The following is a 14661-nucleotide window of genomic DNA, read 5'->3' as shown; positions in this document are numbered from 1 at the left end:
GGAAAGGAAAGGATATTCTAAACCATAACCAAACCTGTAACTACCCTCATCCCAGCTGCTCATTCCCACTTCTTTGTCTCAAATTCCTCTGCTACTATATTCTGTATTTGTGAGAGATGTGATTGCATTGTACCTTTTTTGTGCTTTGGGAGCAGTGAGAGAAATGACACACTGGCGCATGCTAGTCGGGATAATATAGCACTTTTCAAATGCTGTTTTTCTAATTAAAACAAGATTGCCGTGGAGAACTGGCTATGGAGTTTCAAAAAAAAAAAAATAGCTGTGCAGGCTCAGGCAAAATCACACATCCAATGCAAAATAAATTAGTTATTTGGGAGCTGAATTTGCAAAAGGGGGTCATTTTACAACCCTAGTTGTTTGTGTTTGCCGATATCATTTGTTGCACCAAATCACTGCTAATTAAAGACAGCAGTTACTCTCACTAAAAACATAGATGTGTAAAAGTATGTTTCAAAGAAATAATACGGATCATGGATGGCCATGGTGAGTTTGTGTGTCAATTCTCCTCCCCGCCCCTGCAGTGTTGTTGACCACCTCTGTTGTGTAATCCCTCACTGGTGTCTGTGAGTTCAACCTCTTCCTCTTCTCTTTGCTCTCCTCCTCCTCCTGCTTTGTGTCTTGTGTGTGCACCGTGTATCTTGACTGTGGTGGACCTCCCCGCTCTACGGTAGGTGGACGGCTCGTGGTGGCCCCTCTCTGGCAGCGCAGTGTAAGCTCAGGAGGGTGGAAGTGGGTGGGAGGGTAGGTCTCTCTGCAAAAGGGACCAAACGTTACTGCTGCCATTAGTCTTGCGAGCTTAGGTGCTGCAGATGCTTGTTGGGAGGGTGGGATCCAGCTGCTTTCCTTCCACTCTGATATGCTGCACAACTTGCCTGATCTTGCGGGGGGAGGAGGGGCCACCATTAGAGTTGAACTCTGAGACGTTGAAAAAGCGGGAATAAAAAAAAACTGTTTTGTTTGTTTCTTTTTTTTTTTTTTAATTAAAGGTATACAGATTTCAACTTTAAACTTACTCTGAAGTGAAAAGACTGGATGATGCACAAGAGCAGCACACGAGTGTTCACTGAAATGCATGTTCAGATAGCATGGTTGGCCATTTGCTGGGAACGTTGAGGCTTTGCCAGGCACATATCTCTGGATATTTTTCCAGTGTAATGGTGTCAAATTCAACAAAACCACAGGGACATATTGATGCTGAGCAGATGGAGTCTTAAAACAACCCAAGGCTCTTCTGATAAACGTAAGTGGGGACATGTAATGCTGATTGCAAGATATAATTACCTTGCTAATTTGATTTTAGCATATTAAATGTCAATTAAGTTCCACTGGACACCTGTACAGAGGTGAGGTCAGGCAAAGCTGTCGGCACTCTCTGAAAAACAAAAGATGTCTTTCCCTTTTAGTCAAAGCCCTGGGGAATGTACACAACCTGACATGAGCATAACTTTCCACGCTGACCCATGACATTGAGGCAGCTCCGTGGATCATGTGCCGGGCCGTCAGGGTTCGTGTACGGCATGATGTGAAACACCAACCCCTGTCGGTGGCGGACTGCAGAATGAATGATGTTGGGCTTTCAAAAACTTTTGTCCTGGGGTGCATGGTGCACAGAAATCTGTTTTCCTTCAAAATAAACAATCACGAATATAACTCAACCACAAGCTTCATTGGATTGACAGACTTTAGACATAGATATATTTGATGACAACAAAATGATAAGCAAATACAGCATGCTTGCTTTTTCTTGCTTGGCATACGCAAAGACAAAACAGCTTCAACAACTGTTTAAAAGTATTATACCAACAACTATTGGCTACTACTAATAATACTACTAGTATCTGAGCAAATAAAGTAACAGATATGTGTCAGTCAACAATCCACTACCAGTGCAGACTTTTTATATTAACAGTTTTCTTGGTGATTTTTTATGTTATATATGGTGTCTTTCAAACCCATAGAAAAAAATTGCTTTCACTGCAAACCTAGGCCACCTTGAGTGTTGTTCCATTTATTTTTTTGGAAACTGTATAAGTTCTAGAGTCGAAGGGTGCAAGTTCTAAGAATTACAGTACATAGAGTTAGAAAGATAAGTATTCGGACAGTAAAGTAAAATTTGTTACTTGTATATTTGTATTTCACATCAAAAGATGAATGAGGCTAAAGACAAGAACACCAGCAGTTATTACTGGGTGATGCTTTTCAAACAGGTTAAATCATGATGGGGAATGTTATTTTTGTCTTTAGTACCCATAATTTCACCTGAGCATATTAAATTGGTACAAAATAATTTCAAGCAAATTAAAGTTTTGTAAACTTATTATTTGGTTGCATACCCCAGACCATTTTTCAGTTAATTCTTCCAAAAGCCAGAGCACAAATCCTTTTCCTGTGATTTTCACTTGTATTTGCTCTTTTGTGGCTTTAAACAGGATGGGGCAGAGTAATGGGCAGCACTCTGCTGGAAGAGAAAAATATTGTATCGCCGTCATTACATACATTATTTGTATGTCATTTAAGCGTTTTCGAACAAAGAGATCTTCATTAAGAGCCCAGTCAAACATAATTATATATGTTGGTTTTTCAAATATTACAAAAATCTAATGTGTTTTTGTGTTCCATAAACAAGTTTGCTTAATAGACTTTATCTATTTACAAATATTTGGTTTTCTCAACTATCATCATGAATTTTTATTAGACTTCAGAGATGTTTCTTGTGCTTCTAGTTGAAAACCGGATGTAATGATGGTAAACTTCCTAAATTTGTTATTCATACTTCCTACAAATTTAATGCCATGAATACAGTCATGGGCACAATTTTGGGCACCCGTAGTCAAATTACGAGTTTATTTATTTTCTAACTGAAAAGAAGTTCATACAAGTTACAGGTTCTGTAAGAAACAAAGTTAGATTGTAAAAAAAAAAAAACAAGAAAATGTTGTAAACACAAAACTTTGGCCACTCTTCAAGTTCATCAATTAATGCTAATTTTCAGAATTTAATTGGCTAGTTAGGCCTTAATCCAAGTCAGGTGAAGACAATTGCAAAGCTTAAATTATCTGACCTTTCAAAACCTCTCAAGGGCGCAGTACTTACATTCAACAGTCATAGGCTCTTCTAAATTGCTGACTGGAAATAAAGGCAATTGACTCTTGCAAAGCAGAGGAAGGCTATAAAAAGATATCAAAACTCTTCATTGTAGCAATTTCAATTAATAAAGGGAAGTTAAGGGAATCTGTTGCAGTCAAGACAAGATCTGGAAATCTAAGAAAAATCTGAGATAGAACTGCTTCTAGACAGGTCAAATATTTAAAGAAGAGGAAGGAAGATTTAGCTAGCAGAGGAATAGTAGTGCACCGGTTGACTTTGCAGTGTTGCTTACACAAACATGACATACATGGAAGAGTCATCAGAAGTTAACCTTACCTGAAATCTTATTACAAAAGTCAATGTTATAAATGTGTAGCATAACACTTAGATAAGACAGAAGCATTTTGGAACAGGCACTAAGGTCTGATGGAACAAAAAATTAACTCTTTGGTGACAATCAAAGATAAAAGGAGAAGCATTTGAAGAAAAGATCACTTCAGCAACAGCTAAACATCAGGGTAGCTCTGTTACTCCCTGCAATTGAGTAATATTGAAAATCTGTGAGTAGACCTCAAACATACAGGGCTTGCAAGATGACCTCAGACCTATTTATGAACTAGAAGGATTCTGCAAGGAAGAGAGGAAAAAAAAAACACTAAAACAAGGATTGAAAGACTTTTTGCTGGAATCATTTGCAGGCTATGATTTTTGCCAAAGAGGGTGTTGCTGTGTACTGGATGGACAGGGTGTCCAGACCTTTGCATGTTTCTTTTTCCACTCTATTATAATAATCAGCAAATAAATAGTAAATTAAAATCCATTAAAATTTTTCATTTTTAAATTTGCTCCCTGAAATTGCTTGTGTTAACTTCACTTACAAAACCAATAAAATTTGTCAGTTGACTAGGGGTGCCCAAACTTTTGCACAGGACTCTAATTCTTATGGTGAGATCGCATAGTTTTAGTATGCTATGATATACCACCTCATTGCTTTTTATGTACCAAACCTCAGAATAAAATAGGCATTGGATTTTAAAGGAAACTTGAATTACTTGTCTAATGTCTTCATTGAAGCATTAGGTCTGAAACACGAGAGACTTTGTCCAGTTGTGTTTTTTTTTTTTTTTTTTTTTCTTGTGCCTGGTGGTGGTGACAAGGATATCTGCAGTTTCATCAACCCTCAGGGTAGCTTCTGGCACCTTGTAACAGTCTGTTTACTCCTTGAAATGCCATCAAATGGGCCGAAGGGGAGTACCACTTAGCACTGGGGCACTGCAGAGCTAAGCTTCATGTGTTGTCAAGTTTATCCGAATGTCAGCTCAGGAGCAGTAATGTCCTCCAAGTGCTCTAGTACTGTTATTAAAACATGGCCAAGCAGCAAAGTGAGCTTTTTAGTGTGGTCATATCTAACCAGGTAGCCACCATTATTTGCAAAGCACTTATTATTAAGCCTCTGGGGTCTCTAGACAAGTGATAACAGCCATTATCATTGTCCTGTAGTTTTACAGTTTATCCAAAAATGAAAAGCCTTTAGGAAAATACAACATCAAGTTATGCTGCAAATATCAATTTAAAGCTCTTGTGCCTGTCTTTGAATAATTTGCTGAGAGGTTACTAGGAGGTAAGGAAGGATAGTTGGAAATTGGTGTTGCTCTGTCCATATTGAGAATCCTCTTTTGCTGTACCATGCTGCACTGTGATGTCAGTGGTAATACCTGACACCCTCCTACCCTCACTTTTCTCTTGCCACTGCAGAAACTACAGGATGATGATGATGATGACGATGCAGAGACAGGAATGACCGGGGATGAGAAGGAGGAAGAGCAGAAGGAGGAGGAGAAGCTGGGCAAGCTGCAGTACTCCCTGGACTATGATTTCCAGGATAACAAGGTTGGTCCCTGTACACAGCATTTGGCATCTCAGCCTTAGCGTGAATTATTCTTCTTTCTCAAGTTTCATATTGCTGAAATCAATGATTTAACTGACCGTTGTGGCTTAACTGGTACACCAACCAACCACCCATCAACTCATCCACAGTAAACTGCATCAGCAATGCTGCTCTATGATGCATGATTATTTTATTTTATTTTATTTTATTTATCTGTTACCTCAACATGGGTTTCTTTGTTTAGGTTATTATTATTATTTTATTAATGTACACAAATATTTTGAAAAAAGATCTGTCAAACACAAAAAATTTGTAAACACCATGTAACATGTCAAAAGTACATTTCTGAAATAAAACTGCAACACTAGCAAACATAATTAACAGCAAAAGTAATGCAGCAATAAAGTTTGCTGTCTAATCCTCATGGAAGTATGAATCAGACAATAATTTAAAATTTACATCAGCTATCAGATAGTTATCTGTCATCCAATCATTTTTCACTTCAAATAAGTCAATGTAATGACTAAGAAAAAGACCTCACTGGATTGTTTCTTATGATTATTCCAATAAAACAACAGTAAAACAACAACAACAACAATAATAATAGAAACATTGTCAATCCTAAGTGGAAGAAAACATTTAAGGAACAAAAAAAATCAAGAGTTTTCTGATCTGGCAGAAGAACGACGCACATGCCGTAAATCAAAAAAAAAAAAAAAAAACACTAAAAAAGTCCAATTCAAATATTTAATTTGCTGTTAACTGCGTACTTGCAAGTGCCATTTCATATTCCATATGCTTAACTCATCAGATAATTAAATTAAAAGGTAATTTATACAAACTCATAATATTCAGTAGTTGTAATATGGGTAAAAACTTTGTCACATACTTACCTTGATTTAAATTTCATTTTCACCTCAGAGTTCCACCATCAGTTGCACTGTCCGTGAAAAAACTGAGTTAACTGTCAAAGTGGGACAAATCTCTGATTGGTTGAGAGCAAACTCTCGGATAACAATGAACTCTGATTGGTCTGATTGCAGAGAGAACTCTTTCTTGTTATTCTGGTTACATATATGAGATATTCCATGTTCCTGTGACAGCAGGTAGTGTAACTGTCAGGGAGTGATGACTTCTCAACAGAAATATACTGATAGAGACGTCCCAAACAGAAAGCATTGTGCCGTTCTCTTGAGTTTTCTGAGGTAAAAGTTATTTTTATGCTGACTGACTGAAGGAAAAATTCAGCAAAAGCCAAAACTGGCCAATAAAGTCTAAAGAAGAAGGCAGGACCTTTGATGACATCTTGCTGTTGGTTCACAGTAAAACTGACTTTAGTACTTTAAATTATAGAAACCATTGTTCCCAAAAACTACTCTGGAAAAGCAGAGATGCCCAAGAAATTTATTCAAGGTGAAACTGTGCAATAAAATAACTGGTAATTTGCTCAGCACTGCAGATGTTCAGGGCAAATTGGGTCCTTATTATCTAGGTTCTAAGTCATCAGATGTCATTTTTTTCTTTTATTTTCTGATGATTTAAATGATTTATTGAATTTAATGTGCTAAGGAGTTAAAAAAATTGAGCCTCGCCCCCGAGTCTTCTGTTAACTATAGCCATGCTTACTTATCATTGAATAATTGCTGACAACACTATGAACTTAACTTCAGAAACACACTTTCAAATGGAAATGTCCATGGTGAAAGTAAAAGTTTTTATATAGTTCTGTAATCCCTCATCTTTAGAAAACACTACCAATCTGAGATAAAAGTTTGATTTTCCTTTTTACTGGAATTTGATGGATTTTGTTATGGTTTCAGTTTAGTTTGAGGAAAGACAAAACTTTGGTTTAAGTATTGATAACAGGATGCGCTTTAAGTACTTCATGATATTATTTCTTTAGGAAGTAAGAAAAATACTGACAGTATCAACAGTACTTCTGCAAACATGGGTTCAATAAATGGCAATACCCAAAGGAGGAAATTAAACTATATATTATGGTCAGACAGATTATTAATTAGTATTGTAGTTGGAACTGAAGAACCGGGAAATAAGATTCATTCAGATTAAAAGTGGAAAAAAATGAAATTTATCTGTTGCTATATCATATAATTAATTTGAAAATGTAAAATGTATTCTTTGAAAGTGGAAGTATGTAAAACGACCTTGTCGGGCCGCAAGAGAAACAATTTCAGGGCATTTTGGACGCATTGTAGTACCAATGGTGAAGCACTACTGAGTGGACTTAATTGACAAGCATCTCATCGAGTTGCAGGAGCTTTTGGAGGATTTTAGGCATGGACCATCAAGGTTCTGTTTGATGAGCTCTTAGTTTTCCAGCACATGAATGTGGAGTTAGGAGGTATCTTACCGTACAATAAATGTACATAAGAAGTTGACTTTCGCTAGACAGTAGCTTTCACACAATGTTGCATAGAAATAATATACTGTCACTCTTTGCATACATAATTTCAGTATTCAGAATGCCTTCATTGACAGAAGTTGTTTTAAAGAATGTTGCACATACTAATTCATGTTCCCCCAACTTAATAAAATAATATTAGAGAATCAGTGATGATAAGGGTATTTGGAAATCAGCTGACTGATGTGCCCCATTTCACCAGCTCACTGTGGGAATTCTCCAAGCAGCTGACCTCATCTCCATGGATACAGGCGGCACCTCAGACCCCTATGTCAAAGTCTTCCTTCTGCCTGACAAGAAGAAAAAGTTTGACACCAAGGTGCACAAGAAGACGCTGAACCCTGTCTTCAATGAGTCTTTCGTGTTCAAGGTAGGACAAGCAGATTGACAGTTCCTTTTAGGAGCTTTTGTGGCCCTCTTTCACATTACTAGATAAGGCAAAGAACAACTATTCCTATATCACATGGTTAGATTGGATGGTAGACCACACAGGGTGAGCAGGAGCCTTCTTTATTTCACTTAGTCCTAGTGTGACAAGAAGAAAATTTGGTCCAAAAAAGCAGCTTTTTAAGTCTCCTGAACTTTGAGAGGGATTTAGCAGTTTTGACTGTGAGAGTGAGGTCATTCCTCTAGACTGGATCCAGAACTGAGAGCCTTCAGCTTTTTTTTTTTGAACCTATCATGTGCGGGACCACCAACTGGCCAGAGGTGGAAGAGAATAGCACTCTTGCTGGGGTGTAGCAAGTGACCAGCTTCTACAGGTATCAGAGAACAAATCTTTTGATGACCTCCAGTAACCAAAGTCTCAAACTTGATACCTCTCAAAGCTCAGTAGACTTAGCTGCATTCAAAGCTTTGAATCACTCTGATAAACATACCTTTACACAATCCTGTGGAAACTAACCAACCAACAACCACTTGTCCCAAGCGGGGTCACGGTGAACCGGAGCCTTACCAACACAGGGTGCATGGTCAAAAGGGGAGGGGACACACTCAGGACTGGGTGGCAGGTTGTCGCAAGGCACCCAAGGCAGGGCTCGAACTCCAGACCCACCACACAGCAGGCGCCAGTCAAACTCACCGCGTCACCATGCACCCCTGTTTGTGGAAACTAATGGAGGTCTAAACTTGCCTGGCTCTTGGGTTAGGTGAGGATATGGTTATACTACAGTAGTGTCTAATGTATGCAGCTTGCATTTACAGTACAGCAAGGGTATTTGCACATTATTAAGTTGTTTAACTCAATGAAGCCAGAGGTGAGAACAAGACTGTGACCCTAACCATCAATTCTAACTGGGGTCCTGGATTTTGATGATGACTCTGCCTGAGAATGATATGCTTCATTGGAAACACTGAGATTGTTTATTTGTTTGTGAATATTCATTTAAATATTAAGATCCTTTGGAACTGCTGCAGAAGAGCACAAATTTGCAGACGTGAGCTGTCAAAGCAGGGCATGCTGCGATGTTAGGGCAAATTGCCAGTGCACTTTACAAGCACTAAATTGGTGCCAAGAAGACTAAAAGGGGCAGAGCATAGCCCTACCTTCTTGCTGATACTACAGTCTCTCATGAAAAGATCAAGTATCCCTCCTTCCGAGAGAAGGATTTGCTGCTGAGCTCAACAACTCAACATTCTATGTAAAGCCACTGAATATTAACGCTAGTGCTGCAGAGGCATCTTCGGACACACTCCATCATATCCTATCCTTAGTTTTCAGCAGGAGATGTGCATATGTAAACAATTATAAATTATCATTGTTTTTGACTTTCCAATTTCACATAACAGTTTCCTCTCTATGTTAGGATACCCACTGCCTGAGGCCAAGATAATCACAGAACTGCTGGGATATTTACATTTGTTGCTTCACTTCTAAAAAAAATGATGTTAATAACCTCTGATGAGGGTTGAAAGACAAAAATGACAACTTAAACTACTAGATATTAACAAAAACTACAAATTATCATTTCTTGTTTAGCTGACACCTTTTTCCAAGTTTACTAACAATGTGAGATTTGCACAACCACAAGTTACTCACAGCTATGTGCTTACTTAAACAGCAGGGCATTTTTACCACAGCACTTCAGGGCAAGCACCCTGACCAAGGGTAGTGCAGCAGGAGTGGAATTCAAATGGGAACTTTTTCCACTTTATGTTACCTAATGCCCCATCAACACATAAAATATGTTTATGGTACATTGAGTTTAATTTCTTAGCACATTAGTGTTTCAATGCCAGAACAACATTTTGAAATATTTTATAGTTTATAATGTTCCTGTTAAGAAGAATAGTTTCTTTGGTCGTTCATGAAGAAACCAATTCTAAACTGCTGCTGTTTCTCAAAAGAGATGTGTGTGTTCCCTGTGCATTAGGAGTCCAATTTTGTTGATGAAAAGACAGAAGGGGGTGTAAACTAAATATGTCTCACATCCTACCTCCCGCAGGTTCCCTACCAAGAATTGGGTGGGAAGACTTTGGTGATGTCCGTTTATGACTTTGACCGCTTCTCCAAGCATGACATCATTGGAGAGGTGAAACTGCCAATGAACACAGTAGACCTGGGCCAGCCCATTGAAGAGTGGAGGGACCTGGAGAGTGCTGAGAAAGAGGAGGTAAGGACCTAAAGGTTGTCCTCACCTATGCCAGCAGGATTCACATTTCATCAAACACAGGAATGGAAACTTCAGTTGCCTTTACTTAACATGGCCGAAATTGTAGCAGTGACCATCATCTTCAGCTCGTATACAAGTTTGAAATAGTGAGCTGTCAATCACTATAGATTGCTCCACTTGCTCAGCAAATACAGTAAATTATTTTGAAATATATAAATAGCGAAAATTCACTAAAATTTAACATGAAGCAACAAATGTTTAGAGATAGCTATTTTAACATTTTTTAAAAGAAAATTTGTACACCTTCCTGATAGTACATGATGCACTATTTTTTATTTGTAAATTATCACATACGACAGGTTGTTTTTCGACTTTACAGCAAATTTGGTGTCATTATATGTAGCTTAAGTACTTTGCTGAAGGATGTGGACCCCTTCATAAGTGTGATCTTGCAACCTTTGTGTTTAAGGCTGTGTCCTAAACCACTACACGTCCTGTTTTGTGCCCCCACCTTGCAGCCAGAGAAGCTGGGTGACATCTGTATCTCACTCCGCTATGTCCCAACAGCAGGCAAGCTCACCATCTGCATCCTGGAGGCCAAGAACCTCAAAAAGATGGATGTGGGAGGACTGTCAGGTGAGATTAGACTGACAACCCCCTCCCCTAGTTACCCTCCAGCCCATTCATCACTCATGGCAGCACTCCTGCTCCATGGCAAAGTAAAGATGAGCAAAACACATTCACTGGAGTCTATTTCTGCTAAACATGCTGAGTTCATACATTCACTTTTAGTCACATATCAACAAACAATATAGTATAATCTCATTACTGTGGTCAGTGGGTAGCATGGTGATCAGTATTATTATTATTATTATTATTATTATTATTATTATTATTATTATAATAATACTTTACTAAAACAAAGTTGTAATCACACACAGGATTACTGAAATAGAAGGCTCTATCAAAATGCATTTGTCCTGTTACAAAAAAATATGGGTATTTCGGTTAGCTTGCATGTGCACTCACATCTGTATTTTAGTTTCATATAATCAGTTCTTATTCTGAGTTCAGTTCATATTTTGCTTTTCCAATACATTATTATGACTTTTAATTTTATTTTTGTCAATTGCCGTGAGCTCACATGCATACGGAAAACAAGAGGGAGGTCATGCATTGCATCACTCAAAATTACAGAGGCAAAATAGAGCCACCAGGTAATCAATAGAATACTGGCTGAGATTCTGCGGCGACTCTCTCCATTGGCTTCCTTTTGAAGTGTTTCTTGATCGACTGAATTTAAAGTCGGTGTGTGTTGAGGCAATCAGTCTGCAGCCGAGGCAGAGTTCTGTTGTTATTTGAGGGGAACATCTTCTGGGGTTTGTCATCACTTTATTTTATTTGTTTGTTTGTTTATAAAACAAAGAGAAAACATTCTCACTCCCTAAAAACAGATCTGGCTCTTAATCTGAACTTGCTGCAGTGATACTGAGCCAAAGCCGTCCTCAGGTAATAAACCAATCAGCAGATTACAAAGATTCACAAATGAAGGAGCATATCATTGCAATAAAAAAAGTTTGTCACATTCACTAACGTGATCGTTTGTCTGTGTGCAGACCCCTATGTGAAGATCCACCTATTGCAGAATGGCAAGAGATTAAAGAAAAAGAAGACCACAGTAAAGAAGAACACGCTGAACCCCTACTACAATGAGTCCTTCAGTTTTGAGGTCCCTCTGGAGCAGATGCAGGTACCGTGGACACATATGAGAAGCGTCAGGTTTATTTGGAGCCTTGGATAACAACTTTTCCTACCAGTCCTGTGCCTAACTATTCCAGTGCTTTCAGCTGAGTAATTAAAATATAGTTGCACTGTTATTCAGTTCTGTATGATCTGATGTGACAGATAAGCAAGGAATTTTTGTTATTTCAAGTCCAGGTATACAGATCTGTCATCTTGTTTAATATGTTTTTGGGTCATGTGTCGTTCTGGAAAGATACACGTATTTTTCCACTCTATTGTTTTATTTAATAATCAAAGTAAAACTGAAATGTTTCGTCTTTTACCATAGAAAATCCAAGCCGTAATAACAGTGCTGGACTACGATAAGATCGGCAAGAATGATGCCATTGGCAAGATCTTTGTGGGCAGCAAGGCAACGGGCACAGAGCTGAGGCACTGGTCTGACATGTTGGCCAATCCACGGCGCCCCATTGCTCAGTGGCATCCGCTCAAGCCTGAGGAGGAGGTTGACGCCATCTTGGCAGCACTAGCCGGCAAAAAGTAACCCCATTCCCATCCCAACCCACCAACCCCACTCCCCAACTGTGTCTCCACCCCCCACCTCACTGCATTGATATATCTTGTCTCTTAACAATCGACTCGGTATCTCACACTGCATGAGATTTGCGGATCACCACCCATGGCAGCCGTAGTCAAACAAATTGACTGCCGAGAACAGTACATTTTGGTTTTTTTGGTTTACATCGACTGTAAGGTCACTGAAAATGAGCGCACGGCAAGTAGGGAGAAGCGGACGTAGGGATTCACCCATTTTTTTGACGCATATAGATTCTGTAACAGAGCGCGTTGGTGCTATGTGTCTGCAGCCAAGGCACACTGGGGATTTTTTTTTTATTTGCAGACGGCATGTGCAGGAATGAGATGATTTCAGCTCAGCTGAAGTGTGTGTTTTCTCTTTTCTTTGTCAACATGTATATTACAAAGCCATCTTAGCCTTTTAGGCTTGTTCTCTTAAAAAAAAAAAAAAAAAAAACGAAAAGAAAAAATGCTGAGCTGCCAACAGTGGGGCTTGTTTTGCCATTTAGAAGGTCAAATCACCATATTTGCTAAGTGTGCGGCACACCCCACTGAGAAGCAGCCCTCCCACAGATCCTTGGCCCATACCCAACCCCGTTTTCAGCTGTTGGCTACAGGAAGTGCAATGCCAAGGTGATTGGTGCCGAAATCACAAATCAGATCCTGATCATATTTTCACATAGAAAAAAAGTCTGTCTCTTTTTTTTTCTTTTTTGACACTAATAAAAACTAAATATATTGTCCAGGGCTGCATGTTTTGGATGGTAAAGCTCATAATAAATTCAGAGCACAGTGAAAAATCAAACACATATAACTTAGATTAGCCGTGCTGTCAGTTTAGAAATATTGTCCAAAGATTAGAGCTTTTCTCTGAACAAATGATACCACTGAAAACAAACTGAAAAGGGAAATGCTGTCATAATACGTCTAATGATTACAGAAGGTTACAATACTGCAAATCATTTTAACAATATTGTTAAAGGTGGAAATGTAAATGGATCATTTGGTATTAATATTTTACAGTGTGTAGCATAAATTAGGACTGTTTTCAGAGGCCAGCCTTTTCTTAAGCATACTGAGGGAAAATGGTATACAATATTTCAAATTAAAAAACACTGCATACATGGTTCCTACTCTGACAGTTCACATTAAAATTAGCTGGTAAAATTGGTTTAAATTTCATAGGTCAGTACCTCTATTGATTACTTAAGATTTTCATGTTTTGAGGGAGTAATCTTAAAAGATGGTTAGATAGCAAAGTTTGTCATTAAAATAAGTTGTTTTGAAAAGACAGTGTAAATGGATTACAGTTGAAACAACTGACAGTAGAACAGTCAAATCATTTGCATAAGAAGGAAGATACATACTGTGATGATATATAATTATACTTCCTCATGTTTTGAATAGCAATACTTCATAAAATAATAAGGTACATGCCCTAAATTAAATTTTGAAGCCAAGTTAAAACAGTAACTCTATCTATCTATCTATCTATCTATCTATCTATCTATCTATCTATCTATCTATCACAGAAAAATGTGTTTCAGTAAAAACATAAGAAGATAATACTTTTATGTGATGGCCAATTACTTTCCGTCTAATGTTAGATGGCTCGAGTTACCAGTGCCTTCAGCACAGAAAGATGGAGAAAAAGAGAGTGAGAGAGAGAGTGAGAGAGAGAGAGAGAGAGAGAGAGAGAGAGAGAGAGAGAGAGAGAGAGAGAGAGATCATTCAGGCAGATCCACAGAGAAGCTTTGGAGTTATGACCTTTAGTATTTTCTGGGAAAACCGTGTCTTCCAGACCAGGGTAAATTGAGGAGCCGTGCCTCGTTCAAAAGGACTGGACTTTAAAGGACCTTGCAAACATTGACGTTTGCTGGACATCTATTCTACTGCCTGCAATCTACCACCTCCAGTTCCGATGGCTCCAGTTCTCCTGGCTTAAAGCTACTGTTATTCATGGATTCAGTGAAGGTCCCACTTTGGAGCAATCGCCATTCCTTGTCCTTCAAAAAAACCAGAGAAACAAGTCTTCACAGAGTAATGACATTCAGAATAAGCTGTTTTCACCTTTCAAACTCCCATGCGGCTTCTGTTCTTTTGCTTCACAGCAAAAAATTGTATTGCTTAAGCACTTTAGAGTAAATGCCAGGTTCTCCTTTTAGACTTACTTTTTTGGATGTAGAAATACGAAAGTTCTAAGCTTTAAAAAAGTGTTGCTCACCACTTAATTTAAGGAATTCTTTGTCTTAAAAAGCAACTCTGGTTCATCTGTCATGACATTTCATTACTGCTTTTCTGTTTTGTTTGCC

General features: G+C 38.4%; 1 protein-coding gene across 3 annotated transcripts in view; it reads left to right on the top strand.

The window, feature by feature from the left end:
• The window catches only part of LOC108939057 (synaptotagmin-2-like), a 95266-nt gene extending 82691 nt beyond the window's left edge, over window positions 1–12575 (top strand). For 2 of the 3 annotated variants that reach the window (XM_018760166.2, XM_018760167.2), the window contains 6 exons: window positions 4864–4998; window positions 7621–7788; window positions 9863–10030; window positions 10549–10666; window positions 11647–11780; window positions 12102–12575. In XM_018760166.2, the coding sequence (XP_018615682.1) occupies window positions 4864–4998; window positions 7621–7788; window positions 9863–10030; window positions 10549–10666; window positions 11647–11780; window positions 12102–12317 (939 nt within the window). In that variant the 3' untranslated portion in view covers window positions 12318–12575. The remainder of the gene's footprint in view (window positions 1–4863; window positions 4999–7620; window positions 7789–9862; window positions 10031–10548; window positions 10667–11646; window positions 11781–12101) is intronic. The other variant, XM_018760168.2, reaches the window with a different exon arrangement.
• Window positions 12576–14661: the final 2086 nt, after the last annotated feature.

Source organism: Scleropages formosus, chromosome 19, assembly GCF_900964775.1.
Source record: "Scleropages formosus chromosome 19, fSclFor1.1, whole genome shotgun sequence".
Classification (NCBI taxonomy): domain Eukaryota; kingdom Metazoa; phylum Chordata; class Actinopteri; order Osteoglossiformes; family Osteoglossidae; genus Scleropages; species Scleropages formosus.
The sequence above is the reverse complement of the archived record's forward strand: the minus strand, read 5'-3'. Positions and strand labels throughout refer to the sequence as shown.